Below are 23,792 nucleotides of genomic sequence, written 5' to 3' on the forward strand. Positions count from 1 at the left end.
CATGTTTAATTTTTAGAGCATTATAGGAAGTAGGGAGGAAATAAGGCCATTTACAGTTAATTTTGAACAGAGTTAATCAAATGCATGTTCCATTTACTTGACCCACAGGATGAAATACAATGAGGTGACTTTATTAAAGATTCCATAGGGAATCTAGACTGTGATAAAGGACTCGTATGGTTAATTTAATAAAGTAGTATCACATTTATGTGCCCTGCCATTATCAATTGATTAAACGGTGTAGTAGCCTATATTTATTTAGATTTACAGTGGTAGTGTAATAACAGTGAATTGGATGCAGATGACAATGAGAGTAAGAAGAGAGGGAAACATAGCTCAACCCAAACCTGCGAAACAAAACTAATGATACATCTCTTATCAGACTTCTTTTTCAGAACATATTTTAAATCTTCCAGGCCTATATCCAAATATGACGTTATTTGTTTATTTAAGGGTTGTCACCACAGAAAAAAAGTTGGTGATGATGTGATATTTATTCTTAAGGTACAAGTAGTGTAGAGTTGTTTTTTTAAGGCACTGCAAATCTTGACATGCAGGATGTTTTCAATTGCATTTCCCTTTAAAAGGATTTTATGACAAAATATCAGTTGTTGGAAAGCAGCTCTTTAACCTTTTCATTCTTTTGTGTTGTCATTACTTTTACTCTAATATAAAGTCTCCCCCTTGTGGTCATAGCACAATACATTTTGGACATGACACCAATGGAAACAAGTACTGTGTTTCACTCTCTCTTGATATGATTATGAAATATATTATGAATCTCTTTTGTCCATAATTACTTGTGTACAGTATTTGTTTAAACTATAAAAAGAACAAAATCAATTTGACATAGAAAAGGCATTGCATGTTTATGATTGAAATATTTTCTTCATTAGAAACTTTATTCTATAGTTTCACTTCACTTTCCTTTGTACATCTGCTTGCTGACACAGGATTCCACAGTGTTATACCATTATTGTTATCTGCTTCCAACTGTTAACAGTGGAAGCTAGGTGGTGATGTGACATGTTTTTTTTCCATTTGTACTGTTGCTGTGGCCTTGATAAGGGCGTCAGCAGGCCCGTGTCAGAAAGAGGAAGTGGGAGGGTTCAGAGGGCAACCGAGCAACCTGATGGCAGGATTGTCAATAGAGCATGTTGGCGTTGGACACCAGGAATCTGACACCACCATCTCACAAATACTGCCCACTTGGAGTGGCGTCTCATCCTGAGTGACGGTTTACAAGACTCCAGACTCTGTCACCTCGTTATCACTGTGGCATGGAAGCGGGCAGAGAGAGGCTCGCCAGGCATGTGACACTGGAGGGATTGAGGTTGTTAGTTTGGGAGCACTTTGATTACCTGACAGTAAGACAGGGTGTTCAAGAGACCAGAACATGTACCCCATGCATAGCTTGTTTTTAGGGTCTTTTATTTTAACATCCATTATAACATTAAGGGTTTCTGTGAGAACCAAACGCAGGATATAAATGACTTGCGCATTAAGAAGATTTCACAGCAGTTAACAGCAATCTTAGGTGAGAGAAATCTTTCCTTTTTTTTTACTGATAAGCAGCCCTTAAGAGCTCCAAGTCACCGTGAAAATCCTCTGCTAGTGAAAAGCCATCAAAAATACGACTTTTGCAAGTTCACCAAGCCACTAAAGGAAAAATGTCACATCCGGTAAATCATTTCAGTTGCTCCAACATGCCGTAGGCCACTGACACAAATTACCATTTATAAATCTGAAGCATGTTTGTTTACAAAACACTACTGCCAAACTATGATTAAATTGCAGCAGAATTCAAGAGACCATTTATACTAAAAACATACATTTTACTATCAGTAGTGCAAATAAACATGATCTTTTGGCCTGTTATAGTCTCTCTTGAAGTAAAAATACATTTGGATAAGCTTGAGCTGTGTTACTCTTGCCTCAGGTATAATGTCTACAAGAACAAAAGGTACATGTAAAACATAGTTTTGGAAAGATATCTGATAAAAGCAGCAATAAAACTTTCAGGTGTTGCAATGTCATGATCTGTGGAAATCAAGTCCGTTTCTAATCCATCACCAGTCCTGAAACAAAACACAGGGTTGGTTTTGTAATTCAACCTTTTTTCTTGCTTGTTGCTTAATCTGCTGAAAGTTATGTCACAATTGTATTTGGCTGTTACCGTACTAGTCTGTGAAGCTTATCCAAAAAACATCCTTAAATACAAAATCATGGCACATTATTATAATATAGCATCCCGGTTTAAAAATACCTTCAGCCTTACCTTAAAAGCTTCAACTCTTTTCTAACACTATATTACTAGTTTACCTTTATACAAATTTACATTAGATAGCACAGATATAGATATCAATGTGTATTGCTAATTTACAGCTAAGATAGATAGATAGATAGATAGATAGATAGATAGATAGATAGATAGATAGATAGATAGATAGATAGATAGATAGATAGATAGATAGATAGATAGATAGATAGATAGATAGATAGATAGATAGATAGATAGATAGATAGATAGATAGATAGTAATTGGTGTTTGTGAGGATTGTGCGCCTTTTGTATTTTACATTTTTCTCCTATAACGGTATGACAGTAATGCTATATTAGAAGTGGTTGAAAGCTAACGTTAGCCATTGATTAGCATTAGCTAAAGGGTTATCAAATCTTGTATTTAACTTTAATATTGTCTGTCGTCTGTCTCTATTTCTATTAAATTTCATGTATTTTGAATTGCTCATCAATTGTGAAGTGGAAAATAAAAATCTAAAAGTCTGATTATATTTGGTTTACTTGAATTTAGTTTTAATTTTTTCTTTTTTTAATTTACTTACTGATATACAGTCACAGCATTACAGCCACCCTAAGTATGGTGTCAGAGGAAACTAGTTGTCATGTAAATAAAGTGAAAAGCGACACTTCAAAGACTATCTACATCCACACTCTGCCACCACCATGCCCTCATACTTGTGGTTGAAAGTGATCACCCCATTATCATGATAAAGGAGTGCGATTGGCTCCAGCTTAGTGGGTACACAACAGGCACGTGATGCTCTCTCAGGACTCTTAACACTTAGCAGTGTCTGCACTATGGCATGATTGGTGGGCGAGACCTCATCGGTCATGGGCGGATTGCACATTCCGTTGCACTCATATGCCTCATAGCTCAGAGGCTGGATGATCCACTTATCCCAGCCAATGTCTTTAAACTCCACAAAGAGCGGGGTCCTCTTGCATGGCTGGCTCTTAACATTGCGACGGATTCGAGCAGGCGTGTCATAGATAAGGTTGGACTGAAGTTGCATGATCGACTCTTTGTCCAGCTCGTCCTGGTTAGCAGGCCCGGTGTTGTGGTTCCCCCAGAATGCTTGTTGGCTCCGGGCCTCATTTTCAAGAAAGTCATTCTCATGATGGATCATCTGATTTAACTCGTGTTTGTCCTGTTTGTGTTCTCTGGTTTGTTCATCTGAGAATACAATCATTGCTGCATTCTGTATCCCTTCAGGGTTCCTTTCAATGTCAATTTCAACCAAGTTCCTGCCCTCCTCTGCAACGTCTGACTCCAGACTTGTTATATGAACTTCCAGTCTGTGATTTGAACACCCTGACTTCCTCCAGAGTGTTACAGCATGAGTCAGGTCAAACGACACCCAGCTGTTATCTCTGGCATGGATATACTTTGTCACCAGTTCCTCCAAATCATCCATCTCCACCTCCTCCCTCCTTCTCCCTTCTTTCCCCACCTTTTTTGTCCAAATGACGTCCTCTGGAATTTTGTAGATGGTCATCTTGCAGTCAATGCCCGCATATGGTCTATGTGCCTTACTGATCAGGGTGAAAAGTCGAAGCTCGGCTAATGTTATGTGTTCATGGTGGTGCATTGAGATGTTGAATAGCAGGGGATGTATCCTAACACCCCTGGGTGTTATTTTATAGGGGGAGGGATCTGAAATCAGAATAAAGGATATATTTGAAGTTTGTCAGATGCAATTTTTACTTTTTTGCGATTAAATCTTAGGTTAGTATATTTTGAAGATTACAGTTGACCTTTGTTTCTTCAACATAATTGTTATTAAAGATATTTTTTGGTTTATTGGAAACATAGAATACAAAAAAATAATCAGATCTCAGCTAAAGTAGCAGTACATGGAGTTATTTTAACAATCCCAGATGTTACCTGATCATTGAATTATTAGAATATCAAATACAATCTTCATGATTTCAAAGATAATCCCCTTAAATTGAAAGTTAACTACAGCATTTTATAATTTTTCTGCAACTGCAAATAAGATATTCTTGTAATTTGTACCTTCATTCTTGAAACTGCGCACAATGTTGGCTGACGGCACAGCAGTGCGGTCGTGGGCAAAGCGGTTGTACAGCTCCAGCATGTAGTCTGGTGGCTCCTTATAGGCAGCACGGGGCCCGGACTGGGCCCTCTGCTCTGTCAAGTTTAATGTGGACAGAAACTGGCTCAGAAAGTCCTGTGCATCAAGCAGCGAGTTATCACCCATGTCCCTTCCGACTGTTGCCCTGTTATGGTTCTCGAGGGACTTGATGGGACTGCTCAAGCTTAAACCTGCCAATGTCAGAAGCAGCAGGTTCAGAGAGCAGATAAAAACGATGTTGGAGATGACTGAAACAGTCATGGCTGAGTGGAGGAAAGTATTATATCCAAAGTGTTAGGATCAGATGAGAAGATGTGATGGATCCTTAGTTTACACCTTTCATGGAAGCACTGTCCTTTGTAAAGGACAACAGGTTGCTGTTGGGGGCTTTGCCCTTGTTGATCTTGTGGTCTGGTTGTGAGGGCAGAGCTGTGCTGTCCAATGTGCTGTGCTGACATGTTTGGCGATGTCACTAAGACCCTGCTCGGCCCTCCTCTCTCTCTCCCCTTCAGGACCTTATCACAGAACATAATTTCCTTGTATATTCTGTCTTATTTTAATATATTATTTATTGATTCACCACTGAAGAAACTACTACTTGAAGTGACCTTAGATTAACATGACAGGTGAGCGTCTTTATGATGCATCATAATACTCAGAATGACCCGGAAATGATCTTGGGCAGTTTGGGGTGCCACTTTGGAGAATATTGCAAAATATAGATCAGGGGTCTCCAACAGGTAGTTTGGGAGCTACTGGTAGCCGGCTGGCAGGTTTTCAGTAGCTCACCTATAGGTTGACTGACTGTTAAAAATAAGAAGAAGAAGAATCAGACAAAAGTAAATGTACCCCTTCCCATGTTCCAAATGTTTTCTTGAACATTGTTTCGGATTTTAAGTAACTTAGCTTATGTGGCCCAATATTCATGTTTTTTCTTGGACCTTGATGTGAAGTTACAATTATTGATAATCAATGGCTTATTGCAATTTCACACATGTACAAACAGTAGCTTAATTCAGCTGATGTTTGCTATGTGAATAAATGCAAGCGATGTGATGCAAGAAGCCCTTGGCACACATTCATTTTTAAAAAGTAGCTCTCAGATGAAGACAGGTTGGAGAACCCTGATATAGATAATCAGTTAACAGCATTGTTAATGTACCCATAACAATCTCCACAAGAGGCCAGTGTAGACACAGTAGCTGTTCTTCTGCCTGCTCCTTTTAAATTGAATTAAGCGTATTTATTATTTGTTGAAAGGATGAATTGATCTAATTTTCTTTTAACTAATTCATGCTTTTGTTTTCTTATTGCAGCTGTATGAAGGATTAAACGTGCAATCATTGGAATCACTTCATAGTACACATATTAATAAACAATATTTATAGATTTTTTTAGAGCACTATAACCAATATGTGGCTCAACTTAACTCCCCCTTAACTCCATCCATCCAAATCTATCATATGTTGTGGAGTTACTTACGGTTGCGTGCCAAACAAACTGCACACTTATGAAACTTTTCGTTTTGCTTAAAGACTCTATTTCACACAAAGATATTCATATGGGTTTTTTAACTTAAAGTTGAACCTGTTTTCTATCCTTTTCCTTGAACAATTAATTACTGTTTTAGTATTTGATATTAAGTTTGGCAGAGATTGGACCTCTTTGGAGCCCTGCTAGGCTCTGGTTTGGAAACTACATATCATGTGTTTGCCAGACTCCTGTTAGTGTTGACAAATGCTAACTGGCATTCAGCCTAACATGACCCTGTGTTGTAGTTGTGTTTGTATCTGTGATTAAGCCACTTTAAAGTTCAAGTCAGGTCCACAGGGGACATTTATCGTTTGTACCCTGTGTAGTGTGGTGGAAATAAGTCCTGGTTGTAAACACATGACATAACACAAATGCTTAACATTTTGGTTTGAACAGGACATTGGAAAAATGTGAAAGCAATATCAAATAGTTCCTGCATTTAAGCATAACTCACATCATTTAAGCTGTTAAAAACATGCCTGTTTACAAAAAGGCTTGACAATAAACTGGTTGTTAAAGCGGCCACTTCATGATAGAAAGAAGAAGTGCATACAATTCAACCTGTGACACATAGAGAGAATGCGAATAAGAGAAATTATGCTCATCATTTATTTTCAGTTATCATTTAACATTGCGATGCAAAAAGGACCACTGCAAAGCAGAGTTGTATTTAATGTTGGATGACTTACAGGTATTAGCTAATACACATCCATAACTTTGAATTAATAACATATGTATTACAATAAATATTACAATATAAATACCTTCATTTAGATTATTAACAGTCCTTTGTTACACATTTACAATCCCATTTTGCCTGACATGAAAAAAGATGGAATAGAGAGGATATGCTAATGACCGGACCTTGTAATCTGATGGTTTATTGGTCCAGAATGAACTGATTTGCAAATAGTCTTGATGTTTTTATTTTATCATCTCACTCCCTGACCAAAACTGTTCTTAAAAATATTTCTTGTCATCATATTCCTCAGGAATACATCAACAGATTCATATTTAGACCCAAATAACTTGACAAACTAAAAGTATTGTAAATGATCTCATTCCTGCCTTGCAGAAAATTGTCTTTTTTTTTTGTGTATACTTTTTTCTGTAAAGTCATATTTTACCACAACTTGCATATTTAGGCTATTTCATATGTCATACATAACCCATCATGAGCTCCAAGTAGTCTGTATATCATCCTAAATGACCAAATCCATAAAATGTATTTCCAAATAACCTCTGTAATAAATACATTAAAATGTTTGGCACATAATTTCCTGCAAACAGAGGAAAGTGCAATAATTAGTTAATAATTAATTGAATTCTCTCTGTCTGTACAATACTGATCAAATGGCACAAATCTGTATTTTACCAATGGAAAGAGTCTTTACAGGATTAAACAAGCTTGACTGGCCGTGTTGTCATGTTTACACCCAGGAGTCCAGCGGTGGAGGTTTATTATCCATGAGGCCAACTGCAGGCCTGCCAGCTCTGATGAAGTGTTTTCTCTCATTTATCGCCTAGATCAGGAAACATGAAACAGCCGCAATTAATGAATTTGCTTTTCTTTTTTTTAAAGGACACACTCTAATACTCAGATCAAGAAAGTAAAGGAAACTGTTATTGGTTGGATAATGAAAGCTACAAGTAAATGAGGCGATATGGGAATAAAAGTCAATGTAGTGTAACATTTTTTTAAGATGCATTCTGTACAATTGAAAGGCCTTACCTGGAGGGCGTCTCTTTCTACAACAGGTGCTTTTCCATCCCCAACTCTATCGTTTGGCTCTAAACTGGAATAAACATCTGCAAGAGAAAATCATTATACTGTTATTAAATGTTATGTAAAGATACAGAGAGATTAGTTAGTTGGGAAATCTTTATAAAACAGTAATCTGTAATCATTTGCCTTCTGTCTGATATTATGAGTACAGTCATTTAATAAACAAAACTACAAAGGCTTATACTGATGATTCACACAAGTTAAACAACTCTGCCATGAAACAGACTTCTAATAGGAACTTACACGAAGCTAAATATTAGCCTACAATGTTTGCTGACAGAAGAGTTAGCCCTTTTACCAGCGAATCACTTACTGATGTTGAATTCCTTGATTAGGGTCTTCTTTAAAATAAACTAAATTGCTAACCAAACCATAGCTCTATGCCCCTATTATCATTTACTGCTCAACAATTACGGCTTCTTTCAGTTTTCATGAAAAGAATTCTGTGAAAGCAGCTAAGCTAGGGTTAATGTTAGTTACTGGTGAATAAGCTGGTAGGCAGGCTAAGCTTGATGCTATCATTGTGGGTTATGCCACATTTTATTGTTGTTAGGCCTACATAGTATGTAACTCAAAGCTATTAAAAATAGATAGATTTAGCTAAATTTTCTTACTGTCATGCCAATAGCATATTAGAAACAAAATTGTAATAGCAAACCAAGACCGGATAAAAGCTACATATTTTTGGATAACCAGAGGGATTGTAATACATTATAGCCTTCACTTTTACAAATAAGACTTAACATAAAATTAAAAATAGATGCTCATGCCCTGGTGTTGACACTTAGAGAAGCTTAAACAAAGGATTTACTTTTAACACTCCTGAAACATTCTGTATTGTACATTTTTAGGGGTGCAAATAAGGACCTAAAGCACTTTTTAGAGTTTATACTGCAGACGTGACCTGATGCGCCATTTATCCTTTTTAAGTTAATGAAGTTTGCAATAGCTTTCAATAGTTCATTGAAAGTTTGAACATATGCAAATAAATACACTTTTCAACAGGGGTTTCAGCTCTGTTCATAATTTAAAAGGAAGTCCTCAGAAAAGATTGTTTTAGTGGGAAGCTAGAGGTCGCTGTTGATGTGAAAAAGTCAGTGCCCTTTGGAATAACATTTAAATGAAATGTGACTAGTGATGCGTGAGCCTGCCCTGCCATTGGGAAAAAACAGTATGGGCTAATAAGCCAAGTCTGTACACTGATAACCTTGGCAGCACATCACTGGTTTGAGGCTATGTTCAGAAGAATATGGTCTGGGATTTAAAAAAGCTCATCTTTCCGTCCCTGACATGACAAGAAGCCCAGTCTGTGCAAAAGCAGTGTTTGTTTTCTGAGCTAGAGGACACACTTCTCATTAAGACGATGGTTTAATAACATTTTGCTGACAGAAGGAATGCATGCAATGATTAGCTGACCTTGATTTTTATCCATAAGCGGCAAGGTTATGTCATCACTGCCTTGCTTTCCACTCTTGGATTTTTTAGTCACTCCGGTAGTTGTTGGCTTTGAAAGACAAAAAAGATTATGGCACTGAGTGACAACCTGAATGTTAAGCTTTCCTGTTTGTCATTTTGTAGAGAACAGCATATTGTTTTTTTGTTTAAAATTAATTAAAGGCCTACTGAATCTCCGTATCAATCCCCTTTACACCTTACACATTAGTACAGTTATTTCAGAACAACATACTGTACATAGACATTTTTTGGTTCAAATCAAACTTAAATTTCATTATTCCAGCATTGGCAAAATTGTGGATTTGAAAAACTTGAATACCATTTCTCTTTTCTTATTACTCAAACTAAATATAAAAAGGTTCCTTTAATCATGTCTCAGTAAATCTATAAGAGCAACATTTCTCTAAAACTGTTTGCAATTAAGTACCTTGAAGTGGCTCTTTGTCCAACCTGCCTTGTTTAGAGCGTTTCTCAGGTCTTTGTAAGCCCAGATTGTCTGGAGGACATGGGAAGCTGCTTTGGTCTCTCGAACTGATTGGCTGACAACAAATCATTAGACATTGCGGTAAACAATGGAGGACAGCTCAGAGACAATTCTGTCCTAATAATTGAAGTCATTGTTTGATTGCTCTGGGATATGATGTTCAAAATATGAAGAGCTATTGCTTTAAGGCTGTGTCACAGATGCAAACAACTAATACACATTGCACAATACACAATACTATAATGCCAAGAAAGTTTATTTGATCTTTTCCTATTCTGTTTTGAAAATTGCAACATCTGAGACTTTAACTTTGTATTCCATATTAAAGCCTTACAAGGTGGTTTGCTATTTTGTGATCAACTTTGCTTTTTATTCAATTATTGAAGGGTACATTTCGAGAGATTTAAGGCTACAGTTTAGTTAATGGACATAACGAACCTTGACTTGTTGATGGCCACCAGTTTCTGTACAGCATGACCCTGTATAAGTGCCCGAGCATTTTCAGGGCTATCTGTAATGATCTCATGGATGGTGTTCAGAATTGACACCACTGTATCTCCCTCAAGATTCTTTGCCGGATGCTGCTGCCCGCATGGTAGATTACCAACAAGGTCTCTCAGAGCATAGCTTCCTGTGACAAAAGAGAGACAACTTAACAATGTTAGTTTGCAGACAAAGAGCCATGTAGATGAGTGTAACAATTTGGCACCTATTAGGTCTTTATTCCGCCTGTCCATGGCCAGGTTGCGAAGAGCAATAGCCACAGCTCGAACAACTTTGTCTACATCTGAGCGCAGCAGCTCCACCAGGATAGGCAGCCCTTTTTCTTTTCTCACTGTTGCCCGGATGAAGCTGGACCACTACAACAACAAACACAAAATGTTTAACTGTACAATAAGGGAGGATGGCGGACGGGTGCCAGCTGTTGTATTTTTGTAAATATTTGTGAGATTTTGCTTATTCGCCAACTCTTATAACCACAACTAGGACAAAGGACCATGTGTAAGAATAAAATACTGCTTTCTATTACCCATATGAGTACTCATATGAGTATGACTTACTTCGTACTCCTGTATGAATCAAAGATCAGTCTTGTCTTAACATTGATCTTAAATTAAAGTGACATTCATGGCCCAGTATATCTTGGCAATAACATCAATTCACACGCTGATGGGGAAAAAACAGTAAAAGTGATTGTTGATCATGTAGGCTAGTGACAAAGTCAGTTTTGACAGTCCAGTTGGATTTAGAGAATCAATGCCAAACCTTTTTCCCCACACACTCTTTACATGATGCAGCCGCTTCCAAACAACTGAACCAGCTAGAAAAACTGCTTTAGAGGCCCATATAAAGGTGCTTTGACTTGTGACTTGCTTTTATTCAAGTAAAATGAATATTCAGAGTCTTGAAGCTTGAAGTCTTGGAATTTGGCTTGAATTAATAAAATTCATACATAACATCAAGTGGAATTCATGAAGTATTCACAAAAATGAATTTAATAATAGTAGAGATTCAAAACTATTTGAACACTTGAAAATCATTTTAATTTGCTGCTTGGATGATTTCTAGATACACAAAGGAATAGAGTATTATGTTTTGATTAACACTGACCTCTGCTGCAATCATCAGTGGTTAATCCAATTTAATCTGTTTGAGCTGTCTCACTTAGAATAAGTGATAAATTTATAGCTGTGACTTAAATAAAGTCACGCAAAATTCTCTTTAAACCGGTTCAATGTAAATTATCTATTGCCAAATTCTTCAATAAATATCCATACTTAACTAGCCACATTAAAGATATTATCAGTCACATAAATTAAATAAATAAAATATTTATTATAAAATAAAATATTTTTCTTTCAAATTGCATTTTTACCCATTTTCAACACTTTCTTTTACTATTTGTATTGTTAGAGGGCTTTCGATAATTTTGGCTTCCCATAACTGAAAAATAACTGCAGATAAATTAAAATGATGGTATTTGTACGGGCAAATACTGGATCTATTTAAAAGACAATATGGGATACTGTGATAGACAGGGTTCATTGTCTAAGCATCTTAGGAAACAATCAGCTACACACAATGAACAGGCAAACTAAGCCTTACACGATAACCACAGCTCCAGATGCTTCATGTTTTTATGCTGATGCAGGCAGTTTTGTGTGGGATAAAATATTAAATTAACAATTTCAGCCCCCAGGAAAATGAAAGGGTATGGGAAATACTCACTGCCCATTGTCCTGCAGCAAGGTTCTGCAGGGCTCCTGCAGCCGCTTCAAGGGTGTTATGGTTGTGACTGCAGGTAAGAAGAGACAGGTAGAGCCTCACAACCTCTGGCTGGTATAGAAGTTCCAACCCTTAAATAGAAATAGAGAGAAAGTCAGGAATGACATTGAAACACTGATAAAAGTCCGAAGAGTTCATGGTATGTCTTACATAACTGCAAATATGCTAACATTGTCCAACACTGATTTGGGTTTAGATTAGTGTAGCCCAATAGTAGGGTAATGAAACACGTTCATTCTAGCATGTATAGCCGAGAAAATTACAACACTATCAGACTCCTGCAGAGGTTTTTTGTACTGAGTGAGTTGGAGCTACTGGATGATTGTGAATAGTATAAAGATGACCCTGAATCATAACATGCGTGTCACTCTGATTTGTATTTACTTGGAGTGTGGAAGGCACAAGTTTAAATCTGTTCTACAATTCAACAGCAGCCACATATATATACACATTACTCTGCTCTGTACTAATCATATGTTTTGTTTTTCTCAACCTTCTATTAAAGAGTGCTTACATTTCTAACAAAAAGCCGTAAGGCTTCACAAAAAGTAAATCTGTACCAAATAAAGACATATTGAGGTCCAGGGCTTCATCAGCAATTTCCAGTTCCTTTCCAGAGGAAATGTTCCTCCTCTAGATTTAGCCGGATAAAAATGTTATCAGTATTTTTGTTGGTAGGTCATTTTGTTTTAGTAATGAAACTCTCCTCAAGTGGTTCAGGTGCTGAAGTGTGGCTTTGAATTTCAATGAGTTCTCTTCTAGGCCATGCCAACGTCATGCATACAAAGCAAACACGAGAATGCAGGTACTCTCTACTGTAATGATGATAAATGATGGATGCTGTTCATTGTTTATCTACCTTGTAATTGGATTTAAGTATAGCATACTGGTGTCCAAATGTCATACAGCATTTAACTTTTAAATGCATTTTTTAAAGTGAAGTGTGTATTATTTTTGTATATTTATACCTTTAGTTTGTTCAGTACGTTTTGGTAAATCCAATGTACCGTATTTTCTGTCCATAAATCCATTTTTCCAACCTGTACACCACAGATACATACATGCACACAAATACAAACACCAATTTTCATTTTATCAGTACACACACAGAAAATGTCACACAATTCAAACAGTTATTCAATCACATTAATACTTCCATGAATAAAATATATATGACAGCAGTAGACTGACCTTGATTGAACCACTCCTCTGATGATTAAAGGGAAACCGAAGAAATAACATAATTTAAGATTAGATTAGCAAAATATATTACTGATATTAGGTTCATGGGATATCCAGGCAAATGCCACAAAAGCGGTTAAGAAATAAGAAACACAGAAACTACATAAAATGTGCAGAACCACAGACAGAACAGTTGGTTTGGAGACAAATACAACTGTTAAGATGTTCATATAAAGAAAAGGCCGGTGTTGAAATAAGATCAGCCATGAAACAAATATTTAAAAAATACTTTTATCTATATGGATTACTGTGATGTCATCACTTACTGTTTAAATGCCAACCAACCTTTGGGTCTTTTTCCTGTTAAACAGTCTGGCTCATTCTTCTTCTTCTGGTGTCCGGCTGACCTCATCAGATGATGGGAATAAGGTTCCTGAAATCGTTCCATTCCTGGTATTTCTTTGTGAACATGGTAGGAGAGGTTCCGCAGGATGCAAACACAGTTCTCTACAGACTAATTGGAGGACAATGACATGAATTTCAATCATAGGTGTTTAGACTGTTGGAAATTACATTTTTTTTAAAAAGGAGGTAATTTCCCTATCAAAAATGTAAGTTCCGTGGAAATACCATTGATTTCGGTAAAACATATGTGGACCCTAAAGACAGCTTTGTACAAACTGCAAAATCTGGCGTACAAGACACTAGTTTCAGTGGATTTATGTACTTCATGATGTTTAATACCTATGGAGGCCAGTTAACTATTTGTATGTGCCCTTAATAAAAAAAAACTAACTGTAGTTTACATTTATGGAATTTAATCATCAAAATGATCAGTAGTCTAAGTCATAGACACATTTTTGCTTATGTAATCGAATTAACATTGTACAGGGATATATATATATAAACTTTAATATAAATATTCTTTTTTCCCACAAATGGAAACTTCAGCCTGAAGAGTCTGAAAGGTATACTGCAATTTACACCTTTAGTCACCACCTAAATGGAGAATAAATTGTTGCCTGATAGATTCAGATACCTTATTGTCAGTGTCCTTGTTGACAACAGCTGACTGAAGGGCATGAAGAAGTGCGTCCACTAGGCCCTCACACTCCCTCAACCTTTGCCGAGCCTCTGCCCCGTCTGAACTGACATTCCTACAGATATAACAATGTTAGCCAAGCAACCAAATCTTTGGCCATTACGAGTTGGATGTCATTTGTTGATGGACAGCATCCAAATTTACCTCAGACATCCAGAGGTGTTTTTGAAGACTGTGGTCCACTCAGCACTCAGCAGTTTAGATGGGTCTGCAGAGTCTCTCCTCCAGCCCGAGTGTGGGATGATGATCTCATCGGTCAGTGTTTGAAGCCCGTTGTTGATGACCATCAGCTTCAGAGGCTCATGTGAAGAGAGGTTCCACAGTGTACCTGCAGGGAAAATAATACAAAAGCTGTACGAAATAAAATGAAGAGTGGCATATTATGGTTCCAGGTAGAGTCAGGAGTCACTCTGTACCTGTGACTAACTCTTTCACCTCCATGCTGCTAGACTTCCTCAGAAGCCTGACTAAAGCCTGGATGCCATCACAGTTCTTGATAGCCATTTTATTGTTGTGATCTTTTCCATAGGATATGTTGCGTAGAGCTCCACAGGCCTTGCGGTGGACCTCAGCTTTAGGGTGGTCCAGTAATTCCACCAAGATTGGCACCCCGTTCAGCTGGCGCACCTCTTGCTTGATGCGGTCGTTCTCATAGCACAGGTGTTGCAAATAGGCTGCAGCATTGGACTTGACTGGGTCCATTGGGTGAGAGAGCATTGAGATCACCTCATGCAGGTTGGGGTCTCTCCAGCGTGGGTCTCTTCGAATGCTGTCCAAGCTGACCATGCTGCTTCGTTTGTGGGGGAACTGCAGAGTCTGAGCGCGGCACATGGCCTGAAAGAAAGGATTCAGGTTCCCCTCCAGCTGGGCCATGAATGCGTCATCATAGCCACCTCTAAAGGAGCAAAGAAAGTCATTGTTCAAGAGTTAAAGAACATGTTGGGTAATACACTCGTTGCTGGGTTAGAGAAGAATATTTATATCTACCTCTACACTATATGTCAAGGTACAGCAAGCAGCTACTAAGCTTAGCTTTAGGTTAGACAATCAGAAACACATTTGTTTTACCCTTATCTACCTTTATCTAAAGGTAAAACAAAGGTACTTCCTCTTCACAGCATTTACTTATAGTTTTACAAACGTGGAAAAGTATGAAAACAGAATGTTGTGGTTTTACCATTGAATATAAATCCTGCTAATAATATAAAGTCCTGCAAATCATTCCTTATTTATGTTGCAGAATCATTGGTGGCCTCCCACATCTAATATCTTCAAAAGTTCCTTGGTGATGCTGGATATCTTCAAGCTGTTTAATTATACTCCCTGTCTTAAAGCCATGCTTCATCTTTTTACACTTCCAAGTCATAACCCTAAACTAACTGTTTAATTGATGGTTCACTTTCTTATTATTCCTAAGAGTAACCATCTCCGTGCTAACAGAAAAGAGAGTAGTAATTATTCTCAGCTGTAAGCAAGTGACGACGTAGCTAATGGTATTTCCAAAAGTGGCAAAGGATTCCTTTTGTACTGGCTTGGCTTCACAGAGTTTAACAGCATAAGTGAGTAGCTTCTAGCTTTTCTAAACAGCTCTGTCACTTTATATGTGCAAAGGAAAAGCTTCTGGCAGACAATAACAGGTGAAACCTCCTTATTTATTGACTTTGCAGCAGGCTGCCGTTCCTGATTGATACCAGCTGCTACTTAACTGCTGTCCATCTGTCTTTCTCTTGTCCAGGCTGGCTCACAGGAATACGTTAAAGGCAACTTCTCGGTAGCTGTGTGGCTACCACTCTAATAAATTATTATTGTTGCATGTCCTCTATAATAAGATGAGCTTTACATATATACAGTTAGGAGGACTTTTAATGGCTGCAGCGCTGAAGACCCTCTTTACTTCCTACAGTATGAATCTCAGTTAGATTTTTAGGCACATTAGGGACCACTCGTAAAAAATAACTTTAAATGTTTGGTTTTTTTTGTTTTGTTTTTTAATCAGACCTTTCAAAGGCATGTCATGTGACAACATTTGAGAACATGATCTGGATGATTGGAATTAAATATATGAAACCAGTCCTACTGTTTGTCTTACTGATTGTTTGAATTAGCTTGGAGTCAAGACTGTCCATCAGATTAATTTTACAAATATTTTTGCAACATCATTGGGATCCTGTCTTCTTATGATAAAACCTATGAATGGCTCATTGGATCTCTTATGGCAGACTAACCTTTGCTAAAGGTGAGCACATTATTTTGGGACATGTTGATATTTCAGTGACAAAGACCGAGTATTCTTACCTTCCTGACTACTTTCGCACCAAAATAAAAGTTTAATGGGATAAGACAGATTGATTTAATATAAACAGACTCCAGCTACAGAGGACAAGGTTAACTCAGCCGACGGCACCAGAGAATGGGCCTCACATGGACCTGTTTACTTTGTCATTACCCTACCCTTTGAAAGTCTTTAGTGGCTGATCTGTATTTGAGAGAGCCCTTGAAACCAATCTCTTCTGGGGGATCAATAAAGTTTTACCGAAGGTAGTCTTCTCTTACCTGGTTCTTGAGGGCTCCCTGAGGAGCTCCATGGTTGTAATCGGCCTGAACTGGTGGATTCCCCCCAGAGTTGGGTAACTGGCAGCGGGATGGTCAGTCTTGATTTCCAGTGGGTTTTCTCCCCGGTCTCCGATAACATCCTCCTCTGATTGGCTGCTCAGCCCTGCTGGAGCGTAGCTGTCCCGGAGGAAGGGTAAGGTGTAGTGAGCCCCAGGCTGGTAGGTCTTTGCAGGCCAGTAGCCGTGGAGGGTGTTGCGGGAGAGACTTCCATATCCGGCACATAAGTCACCACTGATCCCTCTGTAGCTGTCGGGCAGGGTGTACACTCTGCTTAACCTGTCTGTGTTCAGTGGCTGAGGATCCCCAGGCTGCTGTATCACCTCAGGATGTGGGGTCGTAGTAACACTGGTTGTTGTTGTTGGTGTGACAGACTCAGAGGGTTCAGTTTTTGCTTCAGGGACAGGCTGCTCGGTGGGGATACTTTCCTGAACCTCTGGAGTCAATGTGAGCTCAGGTGTGTCTGGTGTCAGTACGTTCTCCTGCTGTGTCTCTGGGGATTCTTGGGTCTCACTGGGAGCCTCTTGTTCGACACCCTCTTGTTCCACTGCTTTGGACTCCTACAAAGATTGATGCACCACAACTATTATCTTTACAAAAGCCTAATTAGAATTTGTCTTCAAAATCCCATTTGTCTGGAAGGTCTCAGGCTTCATTTGTCCGATTAAATGCCACCAAATTGGTGTGTCTTTAGTCAGAGCAGGAACAATTTGGTCTTAATTTACTTGGAATAGACCAAAGCGCCACTGTTCCCCGCAGTGTGTTTGTCAGTCATCAAAAGTCTACAGAAAACCTCTGCTAATTTCTTATAGTGATGATCAATCATCATCAGTCCTGCTCCTTTCTGATTTTCTGAGCCAAAAAATAAATAATGTATTCTCCTTTCCTGCCAAAAAATAATGAATTCCCCTTGTTCAAAATGAGTTTAGATTGGACTCTGATGAAACAACTTGAGGTCCAGCACTGTTTCAAAGCAGGGTAAATTTAATTATCTGGGTTGGTAATTGATTCTAGCTCTTCAAATCGTGAGAAGAACCTGTCATTTTATGCACATAAGCATGTGTGTGAAGAACACTAAGTCTAGACAAGTAGCAACTGAGTAAAATAGGACCCAATTGTATTCAAACATTTCAAGGTGCTGAAGTCAGTTCTCCTTTCTGTCTGTTAGTGTAAGTAAAACTCAATGTTGTGTCCGCAGTGTACCATAAAACTGTAGACAGTTTTACAGTTTCTGTTATGGATAGACAAATATATAGTCACTCAGGAAGAGAGGTGTTTTTTTGTGTTATATATGGTTGGTTATGGGATAAAGAATGAATATGAATAGTTTGTTTTTTATGGGGGGAAGTTTTTAAATGACTTTGAAAGTTCAACGATTATGTAACTAAAAGCTTTATATCGAAATTTTCCACACCTCGGTGTCTGTCTGCTGTGGGGTGTCCGTCTCTGTGGAGCTCTCATTGGTGGAGGTCATCACCGAGGCAATTGAGGTGGGCGTGTCCAGCTCTTCGTTGGTGGATGGGTTATCCAGAGTCACTTCCTTAGCCTCCTGGCACAAAGATAGAGGAGGCGGACCCTCTGAGCTCTGCTCCTAGACCGCAGATAAAGAAGAGTTAGTTCTATGTTGTTGTTTTAAAGAGCATTATGTGATTATTTATTATACAGCAACCCAACGTGAGCGTAAAGGCTGTTTTCACTTAATACATAAGGTTAAATATATACTATTTAAAATGTAATTTAACACATAAAAAAGTATTACAGCATCATGTCATTAAGGCTGTCCTCACATAAAAAGAGATGCTTCTGAGGGGGGAAAAAAAGGGACCAGAGAAATTGGTTTTCATTCTGTTGATTTATTATTTGAATGACTGAAAGCATGAACCGCGAAATTCAGACTGAAAATTACAATAATCGTGATCATATATATTGGTGAAAAATGAGACCCATTTTCTCTGATTTTAATCTTTTTGTTACGTTGTAATTTAATTAGGCAATCTGTGTATTGGAAAACAATACTGAAGCCACCACAAAGCAATTCTGCAAGTGATGTTGTGGAGACAGCAAGAAGAAATACAAATGCAATATAATCTCCTTGATGCAGTTTACCTCTTATTAAAAAAACGTGTTTTAGGGTTTCTCAAGTGTTATGTGTCCTTGAGTACAGATTACAGAGCATTATAATTAGTTTTGATAGATATCACAACAAATTACTCTTGATACACCAGAATTAATGGATGCATGAACACATGCATGGTTTGTTAATGTGCACTGGAGTGGTCTCTCATTTCCTTTACCCACATCAGCCAATTTCTGCACTTTCAGGCTCAATTCGTGTCCACAATTTACTTCAAGTCACTTTTAGATGGAGAATGTTGATGTCCAACTTTCCTCACCATTGTTTAAACTTCTTTTTGGAAGATTTCAGGGGACAAGTTTTCAGCTTTTGATGCAAGAAAACTGCAGGGGGTATCTTTTTGCTCAAGTTGTTACTGCAAGTAGATAGATCACACTGGTCCCAGGATTGACTCCTGGTCCTTTTTCGGTGCATGTCATGCGCCACACTTTCTCACCATATTCCCTGTCCTTTCAAGCTGTCCTCAATAAATGCAAAAGCCCACAAATAGACCAGACTGCAGAAAGGGAAAGAAATCAATACTGAACACAATAAGTGAAGTTTAGTAAATCATATGCAGTTTCTATTATATTCATAAAATGACCATTGGATATATTAGTGGTTATATCTGCTGCTCTTTTTGTTTTTGTGTTATGTAATTCCTGTATGAAAAGGGCCTCCTGACAAAACAAGTGACAAGTGGCTAGATACAAGCTTTCACTCCTTGACATTGTTGAGATTTACCACCACAAACGCTCAATCCATACCCCAGCTGTTTCTCCTAACAACATGTGGATGTTTCTCTAATTTCTCCATGTTTTGTTTTTCAAGTGGAACTTGAATTATCTTTTTGTTCTCATACTAAATGTGTTTCATTAACCAGAGAGGATTAATTATTCAGCATCTTGGTCTGAAAAGAACTGGAGGCAGAATTTAACTGTAAACACATTTTGTGCTCATTTTCCTAACAAAATTCTGTCTCCAACAATCTGCTTTGCTGCTCCAATAATCTCTATCAATATCTACTTATCTCAAACTTTTTTCTATCTTGAGGGCCTTGTGATGGCTGCATTTAAATGTGTGGTAAAAAATAGGAAAAAGCATAATGCGAACTCATCCGAATATTAGAAAATATAATTAAAAGGTTTTGTTGTGAAAAATCTATTTCACTGCATCGCTTGTGATCAATTTTACTACTTTAATTTTCTATGCAGTCTCTGAATCATTTAAAGATATATGACACAAATGCACCTCGCATAGTTTGTATCAGTCGCACAGACACAATATGCACTGAGATAAAACACGAAGTAAGCTTTTAAATCCCTCCAAACTACCTTTCTGAGGCTGCGGCATTAAACCAAACAAGTGCCGAAAACCTAACTCCCCTGCATTAAATCAGGCTGCAGCAAATGTGAAGTGAGCTTGATTCGCCTTTCAAACACCTCACCAAACACTAGAGCCCCTCATATCCATTGTTCAAAATGTGTCAGGGGCAAGGGACAAGGAGATGAAAGGGGTCACACGGGAGGAATTGGCAGTGAGGGAGACAATCCAGGCTCGAACTCCTCTGGGGGAGGTTGATTGGATATATTGTAAGGCGGCTTTTTAAATGAAAGCCTGGCAAAAAAGACAGACGGGGTCCCACTGTCCTCCACAGACAGCTTGATTAAGGATTTGGAGGACGATAATAGGCTGGACAGTGCGGCCTGTGTGCTGTCCCTAGTCTGATTCGCGCTCCAGGGAAGGCCAGGCCTCTGTGAGTCAAACCTCATTTAAATAACTCACTGCACCATCACTAAGTAAGCGTGCTCGCAGAGCCAAATAGGTCGGGATGATGACACTGGATATGACTTTGCTTTAAAAAAAAAGGGGGGGTATGGGTATAGATGTTAGGTGCAACCATGCAGGAGACAGAATGACATGAGCATCTTGTTCCTCTCCTCTCGCACTATTGAGGCCAGCTACAGCCGGGGTATTATTTTGGGAGACAGAGCCTGATCTAATGTTGAATGATTTCAGATTTTTCGGTGTCCAGCTCAAGGGCATGACAGGAACAAGTCATGACTCAAACTTGTCTCAGATCCATTCCAAAGGCATAGAAGACCATTTGAAAAATGCACACCGTCAAAAGCAATTATATCAGCAAGGAAAAGTTGTAGTGATCATACTTGAGAACAGATTAGCTTTAACTGGCAGTGTGTCTCAATCAAAGAGTGGGACTGAAAAAAAAAATGATGCTCCCACTGGATAATAAAACATGACATCAGCCTACTGATGTCAGGAAACATCAGTAACAACTTTGTCACAACTCATCTGCCCTCCACTATCTGTTGAATCACTCATGTTCATGCTGGCCAGTGTAAATCCACAGATTGTACCACTGTACATTGTTATTCTGTATTCTTTAGACTTTTCTGTTGAGACACATTTGTCCATTATGCAACACATCTTCTTAACTGTAATTCAACCAGACTGTTCTATTTAGAGAACACAATGATTGAACATGACAGCCAAAAACAAGAGGAATGATGGGTATTCCCTTACAAAGTTTCTATTCAGAGCCTCTTTTCTTTCTTTTTTTTGCACCCCTCTGATCCTCAAATAGTTAAATGCTGCATGGTCAGATTTAATGTCTCTCTGATACATCATGGTAATACACTTATCAGAGTGTGTGCAGCGTTTTCCCCCTGGAGGGACAACCTCTCCTTAGAATACAATCAAAGATCATCCCCGCCTTATATGCTTGCCTATGCATTTGCAGACAAGCACATCCAAGCGCGTGCACACACACACACACACACACACACACACACACACACACTTGATGAGGATGTAAGCATTGTGTCCCCATGCACACAAGGAGACTGCACCGAACAGCAGCATAGACAGGCAAGGAGGTAAAGCGATTGATCCCTGCTTCATTCATCATGACAGTGGCAGAATGCATATAGCTGTGCAGGGCTACAGTTCTCTGCAGAAAAAAAAACTGATAGGCAAAAAGAGGGAGGGTACAGAGCAAATAGAGCCATTCCAGCACACACTTACCTCTTTCACTTCAGCAGGCATTGCCAAACCTTTTCTGCTTCCCCACAAATGATGGGCAAGATGCTTCCCCCTGTGAGATGTCTTCTTCTTCCTCTCTGAATTTTAGCCTTGACTCTACCTCCTTTGAGCATGTGAGGCAGTTCAAACATGAGTAGCCATCCTTCCTCCAAGCGCTCACTAACACACGTCCGCGCTCCCTCTCTCGCTCTCCCTCGCTCTGCCTCTCTCTCTCCCCTTCCCTCTCTAACACTCTCTCTTTCTCTCCCAAACACACACTAGACGCACCATGCACACATTTGGTCAACACAGACGTTTCCTCGCACGTTCAAACACAAACACGCACACAGACACACACTGAGAGGCAATAAACGACGGGCTCCCTCTCTGTCATTACCGCACTCCTCCTCTGATGTGTGCTGCAGTTTAATGTGTGCGCTATTAGCAAGGTGCTGAATCAACTATGTGATGCTGAAGCCTGTGAATGGCTTAGGTAAGTGCACAGCCCTGCAATCCCCTCTGCTATGCCCATATATTCTGGCAACCTTGGTGGACACACTTATAAACACACACACACACACACACACACACACAAACACAGATCATTCCCTGTGGGTGCACAGGCAGATGCAGCTGGAGCAGCACTAGTTGGGTCCTATGTCCACCCATGTGCGGCATAATAAAGGGCGAGGGGTGGGGAATGGAGGGATAGGGAAGGTGCATGAAAACTGTATGCAGCACAAGGCGGGGTGACACACCACACACTGGATCTATAGCTTTTTGATCTTGAAGCTGTGCCAAAGAAACCAATTTCATTATCCTCACCGCCTGCCTAAAAAGCTTCATCGACAGCATCTCTATGTTATTGTAATAATGTAAAAACGTGGAATAAATATCCTGAAATAGGTTAGACATGTTCTCCAACTGCTTCTTCTTTTCATCCTTACCTCACTCATATAATGTGTGAGGGCAGCATACTGATGCAGTGGTTAGTACTGTTGCCTCACAGCCAGAAGGTTCCTGGTTTGTGTGGAGTTTGCATGTTTTCACCATGCATGGGTGAATTCTCTCCAGGTACTCCAGCTCCATCCCACAGTCATGCTCGTTAAGTTAATTAGTGTATCTAAATTGCCCGTAGGTGAATTTGTTAATGAGAGAATTGTCTGTCTGTTATGCTCAGCACTGCAACCCACCTCTCCCTCAATGACTGAGATTGGCTCCAACCGCTGCAAACCTTGACTATTAAGAAAAATGCATAATGGATGGATTATTGTTCCTTTTGTCAAAAGAAATGTTGTGGCGCCTGACTTGAGTATCAGCTGCTATCAGGTACACGTCTGACAGCAAAACTATTAAAATAAAAATCATTGGTTAAATGTACATTCACTTCAGTGCACAAGCTTTGATTATCATTTCACACTACGTAAACATTGCTGTGTTGTTGGTTTTTATGCTTACATGATAACTAACTTGAAACTTGTTGATCTCATGGGGAGCTATAAATAAAGGTATCCGATTGGTGCATTGACTAGCACAGTGTTTTTCCTAACCTATTTTCCTTGAAGTTATAGTCATGAAGTTGAAAACAACACAAAAAATAGAGCAGGGAGTAAATATACATGAGAACAATATTTCATGGATATCCAAAAAAAAAGGTTCACATAATTCAAAATCCGTAACAGGTTTTATTCCACCCCTTCACAGCTGTGCAAAATGGGCATCAGGGAGGATAATAATTGTGTTAAATGTGGCTCTGCTTAGGGAACATTACTACATCTGCTGTGGGACTGTATTTGGTTTGA

At 38.8% G+C, this 23,792-nt stretch overlaps 2 protein-coding genes across 4 annotated transcripts; both read right to left on the reverse strand.

Annotated features, from left to right (window-relative positions):
* Positions 1–2,795: 2,795 nt before the first annotated feature.
* On the reverse strand, positions 2,796–4,529 carry LOC306837124 (bone morphogenetic protein 10-like). The gene is made up of 2 exons (XM_079364645.1): positions 4,319–4,529; positions 2,796–3,955 (listed from the first exon to the last, which is right to left on the reverse strand). Exons 1-2 carry the CDS (start codon positions 4,521–4,523, stop codon positions 2,937–2,939), a joined length of 1,224 nt encoding a protein of 407 aa, XP_079220771.1. The 5' UTR covers positions 4,524–4,529; the 3' UTR covers positions 2,796–2,936.
* Positions 4,530–6,502: 1,973 nt separating this feature from the next.
* Positions 6,503–22,515, reverse strand: LOC306837441 (splicing regulator ARVCF-like). 3 transcript variants are annotated; one of them, XM_079365127.1, is made up of 16 exons: positions 21,994–22,515; positions 18,250–18,426; positions 16,779–17,395; positions 14,642–15,120; positions 14,370–14,553; positions 14,163–14,280; positions 13,469–13,637; positions 13,133–13,150; positions 12,910–12,981; positions 11,885–12,012; positions 10,365–10,515; positions 10,094–10,286; positions 9,599–9,710; positions 9,133–9,220; positions 7,663–7,739; positions 6,503–7,453 (listed from the first exon to the last, which is right to left on the reverse strand). In XM_079365127.1, the coding sequence occupies exons 1-16, from the start codon at positions 22,012–22,014 to the stop codon at positions 7,361–7,363; spliced, it is 2,697 nt and encodes an 898-aa protein (XP_079221253.1). In that variant the 5' UTR covers positions 22,015–22,515; the 3' UTR covers positions 6,503–7,360. The 3 variants fall into 3 exon arrangements, with proteins under 3 accessions (XP_079221253.1, XP_079221254.1, XP_079221255.1); XM_079365128.1 differs by lacking the exon at positions 13,133–13,150; XM_079365129.1 differs by lacking the exon at positions 12,910–12,981.
* Between the last annotated feature and the right edge of the window lie 1,277 nt (positions 22,516–23,792).

This window comes from Symphodus melops, assembly GCF_947650265.1.
Source record: "Symphodus melops genome assembly, chromosome: 16".
Classification (NCBI taxonomy): Eukaryota; Metazoa; Chordata; class Actinopteri; order Labriformes; family Labridae; genus Symphodus; species Symphodus melops.